At 27.7% G+C, this 25246-nt stretch overlaps 5 protein-coding genes across 7 annotated transcripts in view; 2 read left to right on the top strand and 3 right to left on the bottom strand.

Moving 5' to 3' along the window:
- Window positions 1–421: 421 nt before the first annotated feature.
- LOC132938764 (uncharacterized) lies at window positions 422–4273 on the bottom strand. Of its 2 annotated transcripts, XM_061005781.1 has the most exons (6): window positions 3991–4273; window positions 3730–3821; window positions 3522–3643; window positions 2598–2719; window positions 1645–1727; window positions 422–1128 (listed from the first exon to the last, which is right to left on the bottom strand). In XM_061005781.1, exons 1-6 carry the CDS (start codon window positions 4116–4118, stop codon window positions 989–991), a joined length of 687 nt encoding a protein of 228 aa, XP_060861764.1. In that variant the 5' UTR covers window positions 4119–4273; the 3' UTR covers window positions 422–988. The 2 variants fall into 2 exon arrangements, with proteins under 2 accessions (XP_060861764.1, XP_060861765.1); XM_061005782.1 differs by lacking the exon at window positions 3991–4273 and having other exon boundaries at window positions 424–1128; window positions 3730–3979.
- Window positions 4274–4598, top strand: LOC132938767 (large ribosomal subunit protein bL33m). Its single transcript, XM_061005784.1, has one exon. The coding sequence runs from the start codon at window positions 4274–4276 to the stop codon at window positions 4493–4495; it is 222 nt and encodes a 73-aa protein (XP_060861767.1). The 3' UTR covers window positions 4496–4598.
- A 2567-nt stretch (window positions 4599–7165) lies between these two features.
- On the bottom strand, window positions 7166–9958 carry LOC132938765 (glucose-induced degradation protein 4 homolog). Its single transcript, XM_061005783.1, has 4 exons — window positions 9229–9958; window positions 8926–9093; window positions 8616–8848; window positions 7166–8553 (listed from the first exon to the last, which is right to left on the bottom strand). The coding sequence occupies exons 1-4, from the start codon at window positions 9373–9375 to the stop codon at window positions 8490–8492; spliced, it is 612 nt and encodes a 203-aa protein (XP_060861766.1). The 5' UTR covers window positions 9376–9958; the 3' UTR covers window positions 7166–8489.
- Window positions 9959–10490: 532 nt separating this feature from the next.
- Window positions 10491–25246, bottom strand: part of LOC132939678 (protein takeout-like) — a 19316-nt gene continuing 4560 nt past the window's right edge. Inside the window, exons 1-5 of one of the 2 annotated variants that reach the window (XM_061006978.1) lie at window positions 15382–15495; window positions 15059–15302; window positions 14171–14304; window positions 10883–11035; window positions 10491–10808 (exon numbers count right to left, since the gene is read on the bottom strand). In XM_061006978.1, the coding sequence (XP_060862961.1) occupies window positions 10657–10808; window positions 10883–11035; window positions 14171–14304; window positions 15059–15302; window positions 15382–15451 (753 nt within the window). In that variant the 5' untranslated portion in view covers window positions 15452–15495 and the 3' untranslated portion in view covers window positions 10491–10656. Of the gene's footprint in view, window positions 10809–10882; window positions 11036–14170; window positions 14305–15058; window positions 15303–15381; window positions 15496–25246 lie in introns of those variants that run through there. The other variant, XM_061006980.1, reaches the window with a different exon arrangement.
- The window catches only part of LOC132939680 (protein takeout-like), a 10883-nt gene continuing 4260 nt past the window's right edge, over window positions 18624–25246 (top strand). The window contains exon 1 of the mRNA XM_061006982.1: window positions 18624–18710. The gene's annotated coding sequence lies outside the window, so the exon portion shown is untranslated. The remainder of the gene's footprint in view (window positions 18711–25246) is intronic.

The raw sequence follows: 25246 nt of genomic DNA, 5'->3' as shown, positions 1-25246 counted from the left end.
TTTGTTAAAACTGTACCAGTTTGGATATTTAACAATTTAATAATTTGCTTTTGAATTTGACTCAAGTAGTTCAGTTGATCAAAAATGTACATCTATAATTTATTATATTTATGATAATATTAAATAATAAGCAAAAATATAATTTCATTTAGAATGATAAAATAATATTAATAGAAAACTTTAAAAGAAAATGGGGAAAAATGTCTGCATCAAAAATATATAGGGGGGGGGGGAATGTTTTGCTATACAGAAAACAGTCTGGGGAAATGTCCAGGAGACAATGCACGTGGTTCCTATTTACTAACAAATTTTATTGGTAGGAAAAAATACAAGTATACATTATACAATCAATAAACAGTATGTATTATATTACTTTAAAAATAGGTAGGTTAGATATAGGTATATTAACATTGCTATATTATTATTTGTCCAAATAATATTTATTAGCATCACACAGTTTACCTGATTATGTACAAATTAAAATTACCAAGTTAATACATTTAAAATTTAAAATATTTAATTGATAGTATATTATACTAATAGACCTAACTACAAATACTATGTTATACATTCTTCATCTTATTATACTATAGTAAAGTACAATTAAAAACCAATCTAGTATAAGATAATATTATTAAACATTTAACATATAGTATACACTATACATAATAATATTTTAACAAACACCATTTAAATATTTCTTTTCAAATGTTATTTGAAGATTCTTCAATTAGAAATATTTAATTTTTATAAAACAAAATATTTAATAACTAATGAGCAATGTACAATTTGTATGATAAAAAACTTTTATTTAACAAAATGGTTAGTAACTGTAGTAAAAATATGTCATATTATATTTATATTAAAAAAAATAACTAATAAGCCAAATGGCAGTTCACAATTGTTCAAGATAAAAATCAAATTCCTAATTACAATTATTTTTTTAAAAATACATAATATTATGCCTTCATTACAGGTAAAAAAATTACTATTCAGTTAACATTTCCCAAGTTTTATCTGAAACTAACTTAATTTTATTCCATAAGCATACTGCAATTTCATTGTCTGTTTTTTCATCTGTATTAAACTCAAAGTAAGCTAATTTTTTTGTAATTCGGTTAAACGTATCTGTTGACATAAGTTAAAAAATTATTGCATGATAATCATTTTATATTACATACTATATTTAGTTTCATATAAGAGTAATCAAGGATGACAACCCTCCTTTGTCCCACCCCTCAAGAAATCAGTTTTCGTCAACTTTTGTTTCCAACAATTGGCGCAGTCAATTGACAAAAAAATTACTTTACTGTGTTAAGCATGTCATGTGTTTACGAAATAATAAAGTGATTCTTGTCACTCAATATTTCCAAGTTTGTTGGAACTATCCATATTGTGTTTTACAATAGTGATAAAAAAAACAAAATTTTATATTTATGTAGGTAGGTATGCCTTTATTTCTGAAACACGAATAAATACATTTCCGAAATATTTAAAACAAGTGTCAATTTATTCCAAATATTATGAAACATACTCAACTGTAAGTCAACTTTATGATATATAAACTACATACAAATCTGTTCTCAACTTGTCAGTTACCAGTTACTACCGTATACAATAAATATACAATAAAAAGATACTTACATCCTTTTTGTGTAGTTGCGTTTGCACCATTGGAATAATCAAAATATATCTTCAATATATTTTTATAAGTAATGAATGTTTTTCTAAAACAAAATAAAATTAATAAAAGTTTACTAAGTTTTATATAATAATGTAAACCTTCTCTACAAAAATATTGTATGCCCTTTAATTACACGAAAGGATTAATGTTATGACTAGGGAATGGATTTGAATGCAAATTAGACTTTTTTCTGAATGTCCGAAAACATTGCTTTTCAATCATTAAGTTTATGTTGGGGTTTAAAAAAAGGAAATAAATAATGTAACTTTAATTTTTTTGCATTTTTTGTGCATTTTTATATTTGTAAGTAGTTTTTTATATGAAAATAGATAAATTTTATAAAAAGTTATTTAAAATTCATTTTAAAAGAATAAAATAAAATATTTTTTATTTTGCCTTGTCATATTTCTATTTTTATTATGTGTCATGTTTTTACCGATCAGATAAATATGATGTTGTCGCCACCTATAATATGGTTTGAATTATTAATTTTTTGGAATCCATTTTCAGACTTAAAAGAAGATAGGAGAAAATGAATAATTAATAATAAGAAGAATTTATATAACTGAAAATAATTTTAAGAGCATTTTTAAAAAAAAAGTTTGTTATGAGTGCATTAAAATCGTATTTTTTTAAGGCAGTTGTCTTGGTTTTAGAGCATTTAAATGTATTCCCTACTTATGACCATTACTTTCTACCATAGCTCAAATAATCCATAATAATGAGTAATTATATTGAATGTAATAACTAATAAGGTAATGCAAGAAACAATGTTCATGATTCTAATTTTATTATAGACAAATTATTAGCATTCGCATTGTTTTGAAGAAGTTATAAATCATATCACTATAAAATGTATGGGAAATTAATGCTATATCACATAATTATTTAATAAAAATAAAAATAAACTTACTTAGTATGAGAGAAAATATCTAGATCAGCAGCACTTAACTTCATTTTGTTATATTTTTTTAAGTCAAACTCTGTTGATTGCAGTATATTATTCAGGCCCTCTACTTTATTCTTTAAGTCATGCTAAAACAAAATATTAGTAATGTTGATGTAATTTTATATATTTATCTTCAAAGAAACAATATTGTACTATTTAATTATGTATCTACAAAAACAGGACCTGGTACACTCTATAAACCAGTTACTTAATATATTACTCAGTATCCTATACACGTTTTTGAATTCTGTTTGCGGGACATGAGACTAAACTATTGGATCATAAATATTAAATTCCAATAACTAATATTTATTTAAACTCTTGTAGTTTGCACATGCAAAACATACTTCACTTTTCTTGTTTTAGTGGACACACCGTACATAAACAATGATGTGTGCATGATATTTTATGACACGAAAAACATTGTGAAATCAAAAATTAGGTTCATAAATACTTCAAAATATACTAATTCAAAACATATTGAGCTTACTTCACCTACATTTTGTATTGTAATCTTATGAACACATAATATAAAAGTAGTCCAAACTGTATCGCCAATTACAATTTAAGTAAATTCCCTATCAAAATTATAAACAAGAACATTTGCTAAGCATACAATATTTAATTTTACTTTGAAATAAAACAATGTGAACAAATATAGATGAAAACCTTCTTCTGAAAGCTCACACAGTCATGCCTATAACTTACATATCATAGTATTTACTTTGGCCAAGCTTAGAACATTTCTAAAGTAGTCAGTTGAAAATTTCAAAAAATTATATTCCTACAGATACTTTTCAATTTCACAATGTTTTGAGCATGGAATATGAATAAAAAAAGCAATAGGTAGTTTTAAATATAATAAAATCATATGAGTCTTATTTTTACTTTCATCTGCATTTGAAGAGCCAACTCAGACATGAGTTTAACACGTTCCCTTTCAATAATGTTCAACTGTTCATCGTAATGATTTATTTCCTTGTTGGTCTCCTCTAGCCTGGTCTTTGCATCTAAACATGGAACACGTATAATACACACAATGCACATAATAAATATTATTGAATATCTACTAGAGGATGAAATCAATTTCGTTTACCTTCATATTCTAAATGCGATTGCTCAGATAGTTTCAAGAGCTTAGCGAATTCGTCCGATGCATCCGTTGACGACTCGACATCAAGGTTCACACTGCGTATGATTTGTGAAAACATATTAAAATAATTATTAGTAAACAATAAAATAAACCTGGTCCGAAACCCGGTTCAAATATTTGTTTTAATATTAATCGTATACCCATTCATTAATTCATAATTCGTATTTACTAATTTTACTATTCCGTAATCCGTATTCCGTATACCTTTGTAAAAAACGGTTAACCGTCGAGGAAATCACCAATGTTGCCAACTTTGCAATACACGGAATGTTAATAGTTCTGTGATAGTGTCTTATCGCAATTATTTCGTAGATAATATAACATGATAGCATAGAACATGATAGGTACAGCGTATTATGTTTTTGAAGATCTGCGGGTCCCGTGCCCGTCTTCCATTGAACATTCTAAAATTGTGATTTGTGAAATGTGAATTCATCCCTCGGAGTCTCGTGTATACCAGCTGGAACGGCGTTGAGAATAAGTCATAATGTTTTTGACAAATGTGTTACTGAAAAAAGTAAAATCCAAGCACACTATGGTGCTAATGGAAAGCATGGTAAGCGGTCACAAGTACAACGTATTCAGAGAACGTTTAGCGGACAAACTAGAACTTGTGCATTTCGACCCTTGGATAGGCCAAATGTCCGTCTACAAGGAAAGGAAAAAGATAAGAAGTGCAAACGTTAAGAGGTTCACAGAGCCTACGTAACAGTCAAGCGATTTCTTGTATTAATAATTTTATAAAATGTAGAATATTTGTAAGTGTTTATATTTTTCCAACTGTAAAATATATAACTTTAACTTTACTAAAAGCCTTTTGATTTGAGTTCCATGGTTAAAAAAGCCTTCATGTTGGGATCCTGTATTTTGTCCAACACCATTTGTGAAACTTGTTTACTATCACTGTTTGCTAGTATACCTCTGACCTTGTCCGCATACTCGATCCACACACAATTGGCACACCCCGACATACAACATGTCGTCGGTTCTTCAGGTAGTTCTGGTGGTTGTTTTGAGCAGAATCTTCTAAGACATATTACACGGCTGCTATTCACTAACCACCGTTGAGATATAAGGAACATCTTTTAATTCTGGAAGCAAAAAACATACATTCATACAATTAAAGATATGCCTACATTACTAAACCACAGTTATGAGTGTAACATACAATTAATATTGTTTGAGGGCTTGTTTATATGACACATATGATATTGATACGTCTATTAAAAGCGTTAGAAAAATGTATTCATTAACCTCAGGGCATCTTATCAAATATTGGCCTCAACCACCAAAAAGAATGCGCTATACAGCAATTTTATTTTATACAGGGTGATTCACCCATCGACTTAATATATAATATTATATATAAGTCTATGTTTTCGCCGAGCATGCTCGCACATCCACCTTCCCATCCTTTTATCCTTCAATAATACAGTTATATAAATTTTGATTTTTTAGTACCTACCAATACTTTAAGACCATATTTTTAGATATTTGATTTTTATAAACTCCACCTATTGAGTGTTGATACAAACTTCTTTTTTTTTCAAAGGGTGTTTTTTTACAGTAAATAGTTATACAGATGATTTTTTTTCAAATAATAAGATGCACCTAAATCAAAGTTCAAACGACCTGCTTCTGAACTATTAAACCGTATTAAACTATTTACTGAGGTCTAGGCTCTAAGGATAATAATCCTTAATGTTTGGTTTTACATAAATTATAAAGTATATATAATATATTTTAGTCTATACTACTAATTACATATTATAAAATGTTAATACATTATTATTTATAATCAGTGTTGGGCAGTAACGTAACGCAAGTTACAAATCACTGTAACGAAAATACTTTTGCAGTAAAGCTGTTGTAATTTCATTATATTTTATTTAAACTAACGCAGTTGTAATGAAATTACATTTTAAAAGTAATTACTATGGAGTAACGTGTGTTATCTTCCACGTTATTAAAATAAATTATGAATGTAGAATGTATTACAAAAACTAGGGGTTAGGATATTTGAGAAAATTAAAAATCATTAAAATTTATTTACGATTCCAAATGTTTTTGTATAATAAATAATAATCAACAATATTGTTAAAGATCCCAGGAATTAATACTTTTATATATTTTTATTCATGTATTACATTAATTCATTGACAATGTATCTACTACTTATTATTTGTTATGGACTGATTTTGTAATTATTTTTAAAACACAGTACCTAACGTTATTTGTAACGGCCTACTTTTTGAATGAAAAGGTAAAGTAACGTGATAAAAATACTGTCAGGAAACTGGAATGTTATTTAAATAAAAGCATTTAATGTAACGAGTAACTTAATTTAATTACTTTTCAAAAGTAATTTACCCAACATTGTTTGTAATTTATAACTATATTCATATTTAAACCATCATAGTTCATAGACCCCAAACCATAAAATACAATTTAACCTAGACCAGGATCCTTAGTAGGTACATACATTTTAATAATCCAGAAACGTTTGTATTAAAAGAATCACCTTCTTCACAATTTCCAATAGAGGTAATTCTCATTAATAAAATAAAGAAAGTATGTTCACCACAGTATGCGGCATAAGAAATTTAAATATTTAAAAATATGGTCTTTAAGTATGCATACAAATTCCAAAAATCAGGTTTTAATTAACTTTATTATTAAAGAAAAATTAGTAGTGATAAAATGGAGTTTAATAATGTATTTGATAATTTCTATATACTCATAATAATATTCATAATTTTAATATATCAAACATCAATGCAACAAAAAAATGTTTATAATTGTTTGTGTACACACATATATTTTTTTTTTTTTTTATTGAACTTAAGCCCGGCGACTATGGCCATTAGCTGTTGTAAGGGTTATGAACTATGGTAGGGGTAAGGTTGGTACGGTAGGTTGGTTTTACGATTGTTTTTTAACGGCTGTTACGGTAGGTAGCAAACACGTGTATGTGTGGCAAGATTTTTAACTACTATGAACCGTGGTGGTCACCCATCCGGGAGCTAGTAGCTGTGGCCGATACTTACTCCCAGTCGCATTCCGCGACTGGTAGCAGCCAACGCGCCATGCCAAGCCACACACATATATTTATATCGATATTATATTGTATATTATAATATGTTTTAAATATTATGCCATACATATACTCTATTCAGTATAAGACGACACCAGGCAGCCACAGTAAAAACCGGTTTTGCTACGTAAGTCTGGTGTGCTCTTATTCTGAATAGACTATAGTATTTCAAAGAACTTAAAATATTGTCTTCGTTATATGTAAATATTATTTATTTATTCATTATACTGAGCAAATATATTTGATAAATAATAATAAACATGTTTTCATAATATACACAATATATATAAGCAAAAAAAAACCATTTTATTTTGATATTGTATTATTATACATCAAAAACTAATAAATAATAACTATGAAAAAAAAACAAATGGCAAACTATTTGTAAAGTACCTACTAAAATATTAAAAATAAAACAATATATCAGATATCAGGATAATATTTTTTATTATAAAATACAACCTTAAGACTCATTTAAGAAGTAACCTTGGCCATGGTAACAGTCAGTCAATATTCCAAGTTCATATCATACTTCTCAATTGTTATTAATGCTCTATGTACATCATTACAATTATTTAAAATTGTTAAACTGTAATTAATTTTACATTTTCATGTTATCGTATTATCTACAATCAGACTAGTGACTTTTCTATAAAATGTTTACTTGTTCAAATGTCAATCAAATAAAAATTATTTTTTTAATAAAATTGATTAAAATAATACAAGTTCTAACAATGATAAAAATAGAAATAATAATATCATCACATAACAAATTCATATAACATAATACATGTAATATTATTATATTCATTAGTTGACAAAACAACAAAAATCAAACAAAAAAAGTAACAAAGTACCTATTTGCTAATTAATTATTATATAATGGTTAATTCTGACTTGTTGTATTTTTGTATTCTAATATAATCATCTAAATTGATATTTGGGTACAAGGAAAAAGATACTGTATACAATATTTGGTAAACAATTTTTAATAATACATTCTACAAAATAATAATTGCTATTTACATTTACATAATAACAGCATAATATAGTATATATTTTATTAAGGCAAGTCACATGTTCTATTAAAATTCATCAAGATATTATTCTTTTTACATACAATTAATTATATCAGTGTACAAAAAATATAGTATAATATGAATATAATATAATATTATGTAACAATAAATACTGTTTCATCATAGATTAAATTGAAAATATCAATGCAAACACATTTATCATTGTTAAAATACATCTATCTGTTTTGACATGGTATAGTGTATACTTCATAAACAGTTACAATTTATTATATGCTTCGTATTATTTAAATAAGGTTATAGGTATACAGATAGATGTCAAGACTAATAACATTCTAGAAAAATGTTTATCGTAAAATATGTTATGTACAAAGACAACACAGTTTAGTAGGTCATATCCATTCATTAAAATAAAATACATGGGTAAAAAATAAATTAGTTCCCTATTAAAAAGGAAAAAAATGCTTAAAAAAAAATCACAGTAAGCTTTAGACAACGCTGAAAGCTTTGAGGTAATTTCATGTACTCCTGTACTATTTTCATTGTAATATTGTATGTCGGTATTTTTCAAATCACCTAAATTCATAGATCTGAGTACTGTGTTCTGGGACATGGGTCAAGCATAATGTTTGATACCTACGATTTAAATATTTATTAATTACAATAAAAATAAAATAATAATCGAAACAATGTCTCACCATTCAGAACTCCGGTGATAGTAATACCCTTCAATGGAAGAAGTTGATTTCTGAAAACATATGTAATAGAAACCAGCAAATGACGCACCACTGATGTCGCGTATTGTGTGATCGGGTACAAGAAAATGCTCCTTCCACCGCATGAATACATGATCGGCGTTTTTTAGTTTGTCATAGTCAAATGCATCCGAATTGAACGTCTTGGCGTACTGACAAAATGCAGCAAATTTATTCTGTAAAAATAAAGAATTATAATTATGTAAATATAACAATGTAATAGGCAGCAATGATTGGTGCAAACGCTACAAACCCAATGTTTCTTGTCGACTTCTTCGTCAGCGTCCCACTTTCTTGTCAAAAACGGACACTTTTTGTTAATAATTTCTCCGTCGAAATAAGTAGTCAAATTGGGAAACTCTTCAGTGAGACCTTTAATTTTTAGATAACCGCACAGATAACCGTTTTGCTCGTCGACATACTAGAAAATGCAACGCCGTGCGTATTGCGTTAACATCGATGACATTAATTGCACAAAGGGGAGTGCTATTTTACACATTAGGAGGGTACATCAAACGTCCGAGGTCGCGAACATAAGTGATAAGTGTCTACATACCTGCAGTACGACTTCCACCTCGTAGCTGTTGCCTTTGGACCTTTGGAACCCTTGAAATTTCGATCCGCTGTACAGTATAGACCCGGTGACCCCTAGTTGTTTCGAGTTTGCCGGAGGTCTGGGCGTTATGTCCACTTTGACGGGCATACCTAGCGCCGAGGGGGGATCCTGCACACACGAGTCGGACGGTAAGACGTTGTTATGGTGTGGCTGACCGTCGGGGCTTTGGTGGTGTCCGGTCGCTGTTTGTTTTTAATTTTTATCGTTGTCGCTATCGTTATTATTGTTATTATCGTTTTACGCGCGGTATCGTGTGGGCAAAATATTCGAAAATCCTTGTGCCGCGGCGTCGGCGGCGGTGATCTGGGGGCGATCGCGCGCGCGCGCGTCAAGACGGCCGCACGGAGGTGGGGCCCGGTGGCGGGAGAGCGCGGAAATTAAAAGTCGTGTGGGAAAACGACAAGGACGTTTGGCCCGATAACAGAGCATCGTAATCGCTAAACGGTAGCGAGTTTTGACTGGCGATCGTTCGGGGGTATTGTAATATATCGAATGTTATGAGTTATGACAATAATAACGAATAATAATAAGGTCATTCGAACAATCCGTACGACGACGAAGGCGACGATGTTAATAATAATAATAAAAATTAGATATTAATGTCGGTGATAGTTACGGACGAATGACGATCACGACACCACCGCGGGCACGTCGAGACGACGGACAAACTCTTAAAAGTGACATAAATAATAAAAACCCATATTATATTATTTTGTTATATAATATTGTTTAACTTTGTGAATTGTTTTTAATTTTTATTTTCCTTGAACGTAAACTACTATTGCCGGCGGCGAGTCAACTACGGTCCACAACTTCCAAACGCTATTACGCCGTCGCCGGTGTATTAGTGGTATTATTATTTTACACCCGTGATGAACATTTTTTGAGAAAATTATTTCTTTAATGTTTATGATTACTGTTTAGACCTAGAAAGCTTTGATATATAATACCAAGGCTTTCTAATATTTTACCTCTGTTTTAGACCTATCTTATTCGACCAACCCTGCCCATACTACCTACCAACATTAAGAGTCCGATTTTAATTCACAGGGCCGATGTATAAGCATATAAGCCTGGTCTTATATTTATAGCATGTGGTGCAAGTTTGATATTTATGCACCCCCCTACATTTTTTTCCAAAATCTTAAATCCTTACAAAATAAATGTTGTTGTTTCATAAAAAAATATATGAGGCGGAAAAAGTGCTTCGTTAGAAATATAATATAGAGATATATTTTTTTCATAAGATTTTAAGATGTAATATTACTATTAATCAATTTATAATTTAACAATATTAATTTTTTTTCTTTAACGTAATATACATAACAAGGACATTTTTTATTAAATATTAATTTGTCATCTAGTCGCCTAGACTGGAAAAAGATCGTCCATACTAAATGTCTCAAATACTGGTTTGAGAATGCCCATGACTATTGTAAAAACAGTGTCTTCAAGCAACGGCCTTATCTCCTTCATTAGATCCTTCCAATTATCGTTTATAAACCGGTTTGTTTGATCACCTAAAACACAAATTTAACGAAAAAATTAACTAGAATACTAATTTTCTAAGTGGATTATAGCTCAAAATTCTTACCTAATTGTTTGTTACCGTTGAACAAATTACTGAAATGTAATTTTACTGCACCTAGTTCCAAAGTTATTTTTTTTGGTTTAATCTCAATATAGGTTTTGTTATTCTTTTTTTTAACAATTTTTAGATCAAATTTAATCTTTGCTTCAGCATTAGCTAAAACATAAAAATAATTATACATTTAAAATTAATAATTAATAATGACAAGTGAATAATTTTATAGTTTTTAAATAAAAATATATTAATTATTTTTAAATGTAGTTACCTACTACCTAGTTAAGTCTTAAGTGTATATAGTACCTATATAAGATACATTAAAAATTACTTTGTATAGAATGCAAATATTAATTATTATTTATTATGTATTACGTACAGTAAGTTGTGGATTATTTTCTCCTAAAAGTAAGTAGCGTGTACGTGTATTATACATGTATTCATCTGCAAATGTTGTTGCTGACACCTCGGGCTATTTACAGTTTTATTCTGACAGTATATCTATACGGATAATTTGTAGGTATTATTTTATTCGTTTTATCAAGAGACAGGTTAAATCGAGAAATTGCCGTTGGGCAAGTTTGTAAAAATTGCAATACGTTTGGCGAATTATTTAAAAATACTTTAATGGGTTTAGACAATATTTTTCCAACGCATTTTCTTTTCACATATATTAAAAGATTTGGAACTGTCCGTGAATTCCTCGGACCGATGAGTTTTTAGGTTAGATAATTAGATTCGTAAAAATATTGCCAATAATAATATTCATATTTATTCCCAATCACGTAACGTATATAGAATCGCGAAAAAAAGTCCCGGAAAAAAATTCCGATAAAAAAGGTCCCACTAGGTCTAACTAGGAAAAAGTAAATTAATTAAAAAAGTCTACAATAACAAATACATAATATAGTACCTATATAATTATTATAATAATGTAATTAACAATATAATATTTTAATCGAACCTTTATATTATTATTATCTTTATTGACGGAAAAAACTCCATTTACAAAACAATATATATATTTATATATATATATAATTGTGTAGTGACACAGATACAATAGAATTAGATACGAATAATATAAAATTCACATTCAATTTTATAACAAAGAACATATTATGAGGTATATAATTTTACAGCCATAATTAATTATTAACCAAAATTAATATCCATAGTGTTTCCTATATAAAACAGTACCTATATTCGTAGGTAATGATTTTAAGTATCTTTTAGAAACATTATTGATTAAAAAACCTCTTGATTTCTGGTGAATTTGGTATTAATTCAAAAATTTAATCGTTCCAGTAAATAAGGGCAATCTATTGAGTATTATTTAATAGTTTTAATAAAAATGAACAATGAAGGATACTTCTTCTTGTATTTAGCGATTGTACATTAAAATATGATAATATTCCATTATAATCTGAATGTCGTGGACGTTCGACTTTAAATTTAAATGCTAAAAAACGAAGAAAACGATTCTGAACGGCTTCGAGATTATGAGTTACCCCTATGTTATTTGAAGACCAAATAAGGGATGCATAATTTATTCTAATTAAGATCTGAAAAACGCAAAATAAATACTTTTAAAGGCATTTAAATTATTAAAATTTGTACAAGTTCGTGTAATGAAACCAAGATTATGATCAAATATAGGATGAAAAGATATGGGTTACCATACCAAATATGTTAGATAACATATATATGTGTACAAGCATTTTATACATTACACACTAAAATACAAAGTACAATAATTATAGAAATGTACCGAAATACTCATTCTTGGTAATTCGGTACATTTTTCACTAAACTATTTTACAGGTACTTTTTTCCGACGTAGCTATACGTGTATAACGGATTTCACTTTTCTAATTGTCGAAGTTTCAAACACAACTGATATTTAAGATTCTAAGCAGAGCGATGAATGAATTGATTTTAAAATTATCTTTTTATTTGTGTGTCTGGAAACACTTTCTATAATAGAAAAAATGCTTCGATTTTCAACTTGAGTATTTTTGCTGGTGGGAAAGTGAATATTAATAAGTACCTACTTTAGGAAACCACAAGTAAAAAATTCATATTACCTAATTTTCTGAATAGGTAATTGTGAAAAATCAAAACAAAACTAGCAACCACAGGAATAATTTTAACGTAACACCAGTTTTCGAAAAAATCGTTTTTTTCTGCTAAAAAAAACCTATATTTTCATTCCAAGTTCAGACTAGTGACTATTCAATCCATCTAATTAAGTGATATGGATTATGAAAATAATTTTGGATATTCACTTAAATATCAAAATTTGACTTTATTTATTTAAAAACGTCATATACATTTTTATACATTCCAAAACTAACTATCTGTTCTTTTTAAATTACAGATAAATAGGTAAATGAAAAAAGCTATTCATAGGATCTGATATGTAAACATATTGAGACGTCAAATCAATATAAAAATTCATAAAATGTTTGATTTTAATACCTATAAGACTTGGAAATGTAATACAAGATTACTCATAAGTTGATGTAACTGAAATTGAAATAAAAGGTTAGATATCGTAAAGCCGCATGCACATCATCATAATATATTATTATATAATAAATATTATAAATATATTATAAATATATTATTAGTGGGAATTGTCTGCATATACAGGAGGCAATTATCCCTAAAAATCAACGGGTGGAAATTGACCTAGATTCCCTCCTTTCCCCCCATGACACATAACACACGTCCACGTAATGCCCATTAATTAGTTAACTTGACATTACATTTTCAAATTTTCTGACCAAGTGAACATTTATTTATCGATAATAATTTTTAAAAAAACTAATAAAACTCGCAAATTTCTTAAGATTATAAAATATTAAGGAAGATTAATATTTCAGAGATAAAAGAGGCATACATAATGAATAAAATCCAAAATAGTATAGTTATATAACTTAAATTTTAAAAGCCTAATTCTTTTCAACACTCTTATGTCTCTTAATATTCCCATCAATCTTTTTTCCATCTTAAACTCTAATTCTGAAACAGCTATCAAAACAATAATTGTCTTCATACAGGAGGCTGGCTTTATTATATAGTACCTATATATAAGTACTTAATTTTTTGTTAATCTCAATTTTATATTGTTTTATTCTTACTATGTAATTGTTAAGCTATCATAGTCTATACTAGCGGCTTTTAAATAAAAAAAAAAAAAAATAACTTAAATTATTTTGGTTTATGCTGTGAATAATGAATATATAAGTATCTCTAAATAAATTCTAATATAATTTACTTTCAATAACTTACTAACATTTCCAACGAATTTGCCATTCCCTTTAATAGGCAGTATTAATATTTTTCCATTGACTTCGTACCTGGATTCGATCCTGAACAAAGGCAAATTTAAGTCGATATCCAATGATTGGTTTTTGAAACTAGCTCTGTAGAAAATCATATTTTTGTATACAAATAATATTTTTTTTAACATGAAATGTTTAGAAATTTATAATTCCATATAGGTATATCTGTCTTCATAATATGAAGTATTGTAATTAACACTATATAGTATATCCACTTTCTATCAATTTGAGTTTGAGTAAGCAAATAGAGATTAGTGTGTGCAGCGAAAGTTCTTAAGTTTTGCTATTGTGTTGGTACATACTAAAATTTAAACCTTGTACCACACGATTACACTTCAGTAGGTATTTTAGTCTCTTGACTTGTCCTCTCTAGCCGACAGAAGGGTTAAAGCTAATGTAAAATGTCGTCGTAAGCTACTAACTATAAATGGTTATATTTTTCATTAATTGTCTTAACTTCAAAATTCCATAATTTTTCTTTCGGCTAACTATATCCTCTTCTGATCCTTATAAGCATCACTAACTGTGCCATGAACCAATCAGTTGTTAGAAAGATATGAATTGCTAACAAGAACCCATAATATTAGATGAAATCATGAATTATATTATAATCAAGCTAAATTTGGGCCCCACACGAACCTGTTCAGTGGGGCCCTTTCTCAGTCTTCCTGAGGCCTGAAGGGAAGATATTAGCGTATATGTATTATGTATAATGTTCATTTTTTTCAACTGAATATATAGTGATGCGTATTATAGTACTATACGTCCACACGTTAATAAATCTATAAAGGTATTTAAAAATTTGAACTATTAAATTTATCATTAAAATACTTACTTGATTGTCTGCATTTGAAAATTTTTTGCTCCATAACCTTTCAAATCTGTAAACAATGCAACAAAATTAACTGAACCGGCTGAATCTTGTTTCAAAGTCACTGATGGTACCATCACTGGGTCTAAAGGTAGTATGTGCATTTCAGGTATTCCTTTACTGATATATGGCCGAATGTTTTCCAATAAATTCATTAAACACTCATTAATATTCGGGTCATCTCGCTTGCATGGTTTGATGTATGAAGCTGAAAAAGAAATTTGAGGTTGATTTTTAATTCCAAAATCAGTAGTTACCAATAACTTTTAAATTTTAAATATACATACGTAATGATCGACCACTAATTTCACTAATCACGGTTATATACAAAACAAATCTTATTAGTTTAACTGCCATATTAAACTTAAATAAAGAGCTAGATAAAATCCAATCTCTTTCTATCAATGACTTATTAATTTGTGGGGTGTTCGCCAAACAGTAACCGGGTATATATATAATCAGGCGCTGGAAATAACCTTGTGTCAGGCCATACATTTGGTATATTCCTCTTGAGAATTGTTCGGTAAATGAGTGAACCCAATATAGAACTCACAGTGTGACTAGAATTTACAAGATATAGGTAACAATCGCAATTTATATAATACAAATACCTACGGCCATCGTCAAGGTTAAGTCAAAATCGTACGTGAATAAACACATTATGAGTGACTAAAAGGTACTTATAGGTCATTATCTATTCGACGCCCTAGGAGTTATTATAAAAATACGATAGCTAAAACCAATTGTCTGAAAAAATACGAAAACAATTTCTAACATTTTCTTCAAAATCGGCCAAGTAGTTATTGAATAAGTTATACGATATATATGCTACAAAAACGTATATATTCATTTTAGTATAAACGTCTCTTTTATTTCTGAAGCAAATGTCAATTGTCAACCCAGTATATAAAAAAAATAATATTCGATACAAAACGAAATTCCTATGTGATCCACCATCCATCCTATATAGGTTAAAAACTTAACTTTATAAACATTATAAACACTCTCCGAGTCTCAAAGAATATGTCCGAAATTTGGTGTTCCAATTATGGATAAGTGAGTAGATACTAACAAACGTACATAATATGTTTTAATGCAATTTTAAAAGGTATTTTATTTTCTAAAAAGAGTCATCAATTATATTTTATGGTAGATAATTACAAACCACGAAAAATGATTAGCTCTATCAATATTATGTATTTTTAATACATAAAGTTTTCATATTATAATTGAATAAGTCAAATTAGTAGTTACTACTTACTACATTTTCAAAACTTATAGCTAGAAAAAAGAAAAAAAAGGTGGATAAGTGGATGTCGCTCTGCTGTACAGTAGGTTACAAGTGGGTCACTGTAATGGATGGTGTTAAATTTGAATTCAATGATATAATATCATTGTATAAGAAAAACGATTCTGAGCGAAAACGGTCAGTCAGCCTATGATTTTACCAAGTATATTTGATGATATTATTGTGAATAAAGTAATTTATATATAACCTATTTACGTGGAGCCTTGTTTTAAATTTTCAATCCTTAGCCATAAAAGTTAAAAATTTATAAATTTTTAACCACAAAATAATTAATAAATTATAAATTTGATAAATGTTGTCAAAATTTGAACTTTAAATGCTTATAAAAAAAAATTTTGGCCATATATTTTTAATATTTTTCAACTGCTATTAGAACGATATATCAGGAGCCTTATATTAAATTTTCACGCTTTTTTACCCAACAAATAAAATTTTATTGATATTTATAGAAAAAAAAACTAAAAAAATTGAAAACTGACAATGTCCGTAAACAGCTCAAACTGTGAGATACTTAATTGTATTATTTGCGATCAATTTTTCTTTAGTAACTTAATAACTAAATTGTTTCTTTATTTGTTTTTATTTGAAGGTACTAATATTATTGTGTTGTTCATTTAGAAATTGTTGTATTGAAAATATGAAGTCGATTAAGAAAATTATTAATTATTTTATATTTATACCCACATTTAAAATAAATCTGTTGTCTGGATGTCTCACTATATAGTGATAAATTTTGAATATTTTTAACGGTTAAAACTGGCAATGCCCTCTTTGCCACCCCCCTGGATCTGCCACTGGATTATTACCACTGAGATTATTAATCTAGGCCCTATTATATTGTAGAAGAAATTTCGTGCAAAATTATAAAAATTTAAATACTTCCGTTAAAATTATACTATTGTATCATGTGTAATGTGGAAAACCAATAAGTAATAACAATCAACATAAGTAAAACGGATGACGATATAATGTCTCGTGCAGGTGTCGGTAGAAATTCTTCGCGGATTATATACGTGAACGTGAATAGTGAATACGTTTTACAAGTTTTGCAACACACATGTGAAAATATGATAAATCGTTATTTCAAACATTAATTATTAGAAATCATACGCTAAACACCTCATTACATTTTGAGAGCCCGAGGGCAAACTTGTAGGTATTAGGTAGGTATATAATTTCCCAGTATAAGCCTACCGTATTTTTCTTCCATTTTTCACACTTAAAATTATTTCACATTTTTTTTTAGACATTTATAATTTATTATTGTATTATACACTCTGTATTTTAAATACAATAAAATATGTAATATAGTGATGGTGATGTGTGATAGGAAGAGGCCGTCGTGATCGATTAAATTTTGGGCAGTGGGAAGTTGAAGTAATATATTTTAACATATATCCATAATAGGTATATTATTATTGCACTATTGCAGTGTACAGAAATATTCCATTATATTAGTTTAAATTCTGAACCAAGACAAATATAATACATTGGTACCTAACAACGTTTTAATGACATTACATTTAAGGAATCCGGTGCTGGTTTTTCAAATTGCCCGCAATTCTATGGAGTTACTTTCTATTAGTTAAATTGGTTGATTCTACAGAATAGGATCATTATTCCCGTTGAGCGTATTTTTTGAGTCCAAATTACATTTGAACAACATAAATGTTTCTCTTTGAAATTGTCATAAATTATTATTCATCACACCTATATAGGTAAATCATAGGTACTCGTGCAAGAGCGGACTAGGGTAGCGGATCCCCGACGAAAATTTGGGCTGCTTGAATACATTTAGACCGATAACTTCTAAATATTTTATTTTTAGCCCAAAATTGAGCCGAATTATCTGTTTCCTCATGTTTGTACTCCCAGTCCACCCCTGTACTCGTGTAGTTTACTTTCTACTTCTGCTACGTTGGTGTAGTATGCTACCTATCATAAAAAGCTACCTACCTACCTACCAAAAAAATGTACGTGTGTGTACCATTTTTAAATACTAATTACTTTCTGATTAATAACAATTTAAATAACTAAAATTTGTTTAATAGATTGCTGATGATCATAATAATTGCCAATTATTTTAATTCTTAATATTATATTATTATGCTGTATGTTTACGTCAACCCAGAAAACTTCGAATATATTGCAGTCGCGTTGTGTGTTAATGGACATCCACCATTCGTTTTTTAGTTGGCAGTCTAACAAATCTGTTGCTTAACACAGCAAGGTGGAAGGACACAACACAGACTAAAATAATTTAACATCTAAAAGTAAGTTATTGTGGGTCTTTGTGGAAATTTACAGGTAATTTATCAGATATTTCGCAGTTTAAATGTATAATAGCTATATTATAGTATTGCAGTATATGACCGTTATAGTATGTTGTTTATCTTAATAACTCAAGTCTCAGATATTTTCTTGTAATAAAATTAAATAAAAATATAAAATGTGTTGTAATAGTAGATATGTTATAGTTATGTATTGATTTCTCTCTATAAAAATCCTACATAAAAAAATGTTCAGTGCTTATTATAATTATTGTCATGGTGACAAAAAATAACAATAATTTAAAACCTAACATTTATGCCTTCATAAGAGTATTGAAATATAAAAAACATTTTACAAAATGTCCGGGGGTTAGCAAATTCAATTAAACGATTAAATGGTAGCTTATAGGTATTATATTTGTTTAAAAAATGTGTACCTATATTACTTGTAAAAAGCATAAGTATTATAATTTAAGTAGGTAGTTCTAAAGTAACTTACAAAAATACGGATGACTGAACATTTAAAAAAGAAAACAATCAATATTATTTAGATTTCTTTACACACTTCCTCACTACAGCCTTGGAATTTTAATGTATTTTAGGTAATTAAAATAAGCATTACTCTCATTAGTCTCATACATATTGTTTGAATGATTAAATGTAAATTGTCATACTTATTATATAAGTAGCGTTTACGGTAATTGTCGAGATGTTAGAATCTCAATAATAATAATAATAATAAAAATTAAAAACATAAACTTTTAGGTATCTACTTGACTACTTCCATATCTACAATAATATGAAATCGTTTTTGAATTACAATAAAATATTAAATATCGATTAATTTAGTGGTGAATAGAACATCCAATATTCTAATATCGTACACTTTTTAAATTCTAACGCTCATTAAAAATTATTGTGGATTTCCGCTCAACTTTTTTTTTAATTACATTATTACCAACTCATGTGGAAATATTCGTATTACATTTCAACGTTTTTTGATCGATCGAATAATTGTTTATGAAAAAAAATATTAAAAAAAATTTCAAAATAAAAAATGTCCAATGGCTTGATATTAATACCTCAAAAATAGTCAAAATATTTCAAAAATTATTTATTTATCTAAACCGTCGGTTTAATTAATATTATTTATTAATTCAACTAATGGAAAATTATCATATTAACATCCGGTGAAAATTAAAAATATCTACGAGCATTAGTTTATGAGTTACATTAAAATAAAATCGATTTTTTCCAAAAATTGGTTTTGCGTAAAAATTTACATTTTTCTGAAATTTTTTCTAGTTGTTTTTCCAACGCTTACGAAAACAATTTTTCAAATTTGACCTCTTGAATGCATCAACTAGATTCGCTTTCCTATCGACTATCAAAAAAGATAATGAAATCGAAAATCTATTAAAAACCCAGTGTTGCATGCATTATTTAAAATTAAGATTTTTTGATTTTCTTCTTCATCACTTAAATATAAACAAGGGCCCATTTTCCTAACTTAAATAATTTTTACTGATATTTTCATAGATAATCTTATATTTAATAGAACTTTAGAAGCTTTATTTATTGACAATAATTTGGAAGTTACATTGTTGGCCATTCTGAAATATTATTATTATAAATGTTATTATTTAACTGTATTTAATTCTGTTAAATATTTTTTATAAGTCCACACCTAAATATTGCTATCTAGTATTGGTAGAATATATGAATATTTATTACTATTAGGTAGGTATCTATGTAGGTAACTAAACACGATCAAATATACCTGTTCATTCACTGGATTCAATGATGTTAAAGCAATTCCAATAATTGAACTATAGTATTCAATTACTAGATTTTGTTAAATTTTAGTAACTAGTAATTGAATACTTACATAAGATTATTATGTAGTTGTAATAAGCATTTTTTTTAATTTTTAAACAAGAAATCATACGAAAGTTGTTATTCATAATAATAAAACAAATAGTTCCAAATTAATATTTAATAAGCGTTTCGGTTCCCATAAAAATTAATTCATTGTATTTCATTTTCCTTAGACAAATTTGTCCAAAAATATGGAAATTCGATCATCGTGATTTTGAATTGTTAATTGTATTCACATGTTAACTACCAAACTGTGGTTATACAGTATGATCATTATGTTTATTACTGAAAACAAAAAATAATTATTCAATTAGATACCTAGCTTTCTTAATTTTAAAGCATTTTTTTTTCGTGTTGTTCAATTACTGAACGGTGTTCACTAACTGGACGGTCCACCATATTCTATATTTAACTTCAAAAACTCGTAATAAATGTATATGATTTCCCGGAAAATTTTTTTTTTGTCAAATGTAGGAAAACTTATGGGGAATATTATTTATTAAATTTTAAAACCTTAGATATAAATAGAAAATTTTTTATAAATTTCTTAATCAAAATAGTTTGCAAATTTTCGTGAATTTGATGACTTTTGTCAACAATTTTAAATTCAAACGATTGAATAGTATAAATATTGTGGATTTACGACCAACTTTTTTTTTCATTTCCACTATAACAACAATTTTTGAGGAACCTATTGACTATTGTATTACATAAAATTGTATTATAAAAATCAATTTGGATTTCGTCCAGGCTTAAGCACAGAAAATGCATTATATAATGTATCTCAATTTTTATACGATTCTCTAGATAATGGTCTGAAAGCGATTGCTGTTTTCATAGACTTCGCGAAGGCCTTTGATACTATTCAACACGATACTCTATTACGTATTCTACCTAATTTTGGTATAAGTAACAAAAGTCTTCTCTGGTTTAAGAGCTACCTCTCGAATAGACAACAAATAATGAAATTAAATGATGTTAACAGCAATGCTAGTTTTATTAAATATGGTGTGCCTCAGGGTAGTGTATTAGGCCCCCTACTGTTCATATTATATGTTAATGCAGTTTGTGATTTAAAATTTGATGGTAAATTGGTTTCCTATGCTGATGAATGATGATACTTGTCTGTTATTTTCGGGTAAATCTTGGGAGGATGTTCACCTCAAAGCCTCGGAGGGACTAAATTTAACATACAAGAACATATGCGAACTGGGCTGAACGATGAATCTGGAGAAAACTACATTTATGAAGTTTTCAATAAATAAGATTATCTACCAAGATTCTCCTTTAGTAATTCATCATTGCAAAGATAAATTGAACTGCAACATGTTAAATTATTGTATAGCCATTAAACAAATATCAAAAATTCGTTATTTAGGTATCATTTTTGACGATAATTTAAGGTGGAACGTACATATTAAAAACTTAGTAGGCAAACTCAGATATTCATTATACAAATTTATTAAACTTAAAGGTATATTGCCTTTAAATATTTTACGTACCATTTATTTTGCATTGTATCAATCTATTTTTCAGTATGGCCTGATAGTTTGGGGTGGTGCCAAAGAAAACTATTTAAAATGTCTTCAATCGAATCAAAATAATGTACTAAGAATAATATTAAATAAACAATCATTAGTAGGTTCTTCAAGACTAAACTACTCAAATTTAGGAGTTCTTCCGATAAATTACTTATACAAAAAATTTGCAATATTATTTACTATAAAAAAATGTATTAACCCTTTAAATAATACAGATTTTTCTCAAATAAGAGAACATAGAGCTTAAAATCTACCAGTAAAGTACACGAAGAAAACCTTTGGGCAATCGTTTATAGATTATTTAGGTCCAACCTATTTCAACCAGTTGTCAACTATAACCAAAAAAAATATTCATGGTGGTATAATCAATGGGAAAAATGCAGTTTATAAGTGGCTTTTCGCTGATTTGTCTACTCATTTAGTATAATTGTCCGTATTTTGCTGATTTTATAGTCTTATTTTTGTTAATTTAAGTTTTTCTTTTTTAATATCTTTTATTTTTATTTTAAATACTACCCAGCGTTTTATTTTATAAAATTACATATTATATTTCAGGTTGAGAATTGGAAATGGATATTAGTTTGTTCCTTCGACTATTTACTTTATATATATTAATTTATATTTCTTTTTTGTTTTTCATTCTTTGTAACATCTCTTTTTTGAATTGTTTCGATTTTCTGTATTTGAAAAAGTTGTGTCTTTCATTTATTGTTAGATAATAAGTTGTTTCTTGTAATTTACTATTTACATTTTAAAATTTATATTATTCATATGTCAACTCTCTACTCTATCTCAAGCCTTGACTTAAAGGAGTAGATATATTTCTTTGTATATTACATTATAGAAAGAAAATTAAAAAAAAAAAGGTGGATAAGTGGATGTCGCTCTGCTGTACGGTAGGTTACAAGTGGGTCACTGTAATGGATGGTGTTAAATTTGAATTCAATGATATAATATCATTGTATAAGAAAAACGATTCTGAGCGAAAACGGTCAATCAGCCTATGATTTTACCAAGTATATTTGATGATATTATTGTGAATAAAGTAATTTATATATAACCTATTTACGTGGAGCCTTGTTTTAAATTTTCAATCCTTAGCCATAAAAGTTAAAAATTTATAAATTTTTAACTACAAAATAATTAATAAATTATAAATTTGATAAATGTTGTCAAAATTTGAACTTTAAATGCTTATAAAAAAAAATTGTGCCTATGTATTTTTAATATTTTTCAACTGCTATTAGAACGATATATCAGGAGCCTTATATTAAATTTTCACGCTTTTTTACCCAACAAATAAAAATTTATTGATATTTATAGAAAAAAAAACTAAAAAAATTGAAAACTGACAATGTCCGTAAACAGCTCAAAAAGAGTCAAAATATTTTCAACATTTTAAGGTGTATAGAAAATGCTAATATAAACATTCAGTGAAATTTTCAAGTATCTACAGTCATTCGTTTTTTAATTACAATAAAATAAGAAAATTGTTACATGAGAAATCGAGTAAATATCAAATGTTGTAAAAATATAAATTTCAGACGCTCATAAAAATTTAATTTAAGTTTCTTCTAGACATTTTTTTTTTTGATAAAGGTAGACAAACTTATGAGTAATCTTATATTACATTTTCAAATCTTAGATTTAAAAAGAAAAATTTTTATGAATTCTCAACTCAAAATAATTTGCTATTTTTCGTGATTTTTCCGTATTATGTAAAATTTGAACTTTAAATGTTTATAATTAAAAACTGTGACTAAGGATTTTTAATTTTTTTCATCTGCCTTTGAAACAATAACCTAGGAGCCTTCTATTAAATTTTCAAGCTTTTTTACTCAACAGATAAAATTTTATTGATATTTATAGAAAAAAAAAACTAAAAAAATTGAAAACTGTCAATGGCCGTAAACAGCTCAAAAAGAGTCAAAATATTTTATGGTGTATAGAAAATGCTAATATAAACATTCAGTCAAAATTTCATGTCCCTACGGTCATTTGTTTTAGAGTTACACCAAAAACCAAAATCGATTTTCTTGAAAACAGATTTTGCGTAAAAATTCCCGTTTTTCCTTAATTTTTCTTTTGTTTTTCACGTCACTTGTGAAAACTACTGGGAAATTTTTACTTTTGACCCCCCAAAGTACCAACTAGATTCACTTTCCTATCAGAAAAGTTACTATTGAAGAAAATCCAAGCACTTTTACTGTCCTAAAAGGTGATGACAGACACAAAAATAAAAAAAAAAATAAAAAAATAAAAAAAATAAAAAAAAAACACACATCACTGTAGAATCAATACATTCATCGCTTCGCTCAGAATCTAAAAAAAATAATTATAAAATATTGAACATATTATATAAACAATTAAGGAAATTAATGTATAAAATAATAATAATTTAAATCATGTTTTCAATTCTAGAAGTAAATCGTTTCTCTAATTAAAAATTAAGATTAATGATATTATAAAAATCTAGTTTATAATCCGTATTCACACACAAATCCTCTGCTCAAAGTCAATATTTTAATGGAATGATAAGGACAAAACTTTCTTTTACATGCCTAAATAGTTAAATAATATCTACGCCCCACTTAGGGCCCGTTTTACAACCATATATATAGTTTAAACCTCGGTTACGCTTAACCCACTGATTTTACCGGCCGAATTCCACGATTTAACCTTAGTTTAACTATTGTAAAACGGGCCCTTAGACTTATAGAGATTACAAACTTATATAAATTGTATTAATTTTTTTTTTAAATCCACAATTAACATGGATGACACCATTGAATATTGATGGATACTTACCTACCAAAAACTTTGTCCAAATTAAAACATCTAATTAGGAAAAATAGTTTTTATAAATATACATTGGTGTATAACATTATAACCTAGCATATAAGTCCCAATACAAAACTCAAATACTAACAACTATAATATTATGTAACAAAATATTTTTTTTTTTATTTTTAAATGAAATCAACAATCTATACCACTTGGCACAATAAGAAGATGTGAAACAGATTTTATACAAATTATTAAAAAAAAAATACAAGTATCCTTAATAACATTTATACATACATAGCGTGACAATTTTGAGAAAAGCAGCCACCCATTTGCTATTTTTTATATTTTCAGTTATTTTCTTTTTTTT

The sequence above is a fragment of the Metopolophium dirhodum genome, chromosome 2 (assembly GCF_019925205.1).
Source record: "Metopolophium dirhodum isolate CAU chromosome 2, ASM1992520v1, whole genome shotgun sequence".
Lineage (NCBI taxonomy): Eukaryota > Metazoa > Arthropoda > Insecta > Hemiptera > Aphididae > Metopolophium > Metopolophium dirhodum.
The sequence above is the reverse complement of the archived record's forward strand: the minus strand, read 5'-3'. Positions and strand labels throughout refer to the sequence as shown.

Excerpts from the sequence above, each read along its gene's own strand:
- LOC132938764 (XM_061005781.1), bottom strand. The coding sequence starts at position 4,118 with ATGCTATCATGTTATATTATCTACGAAATAATTGCGATAAGACACTAT. Across the intron at positions 3,822-3,990 it reads GTTAACCGTTTTTTACAAAG|TGTGAACCTTGATGTCGAGT; the intron begins GTATACGGAATA and ends AATCATACGCAG. Across the intron at positions 1,129-1,644 it reads CGCAACTACACAAAAAGGAT|ATACGTTTAACCGAATTACA; the intron begins GTAAGTATCTTT and ends TTATGTCAACAG.
- LOC132938767 (XM_061005784.1), top strand. The coding sequence starts at position 4,274 with ATGTTTTTGACAAATGTGTTACTGAAAAAAGTAAAATCCAAGCACACT.
- LOC132938765 (XM_061005783.1), bottom strand. The coding sequence starts at position 9,375 with ATGCCCGTCAAAGTGGACATAACGCCCAGACCTCCGGCAAACTCGAAA. Across the intron at positions 9,094-9,228 it reads AGGTGGAAGTCGTACTGCAG|TATGTCGACGAGCAAAACGG; the intron begins GTATGTAGACAC and ends TGCATTTTCTAG. Across the intron at positions 8,849-8,925 it reads AAGTCGACAAGAAACATTGG|AATAAATTTGCTGCATTTTG; the intron begins GTTTGTAGCGTT and ends TTATTTTTACAG.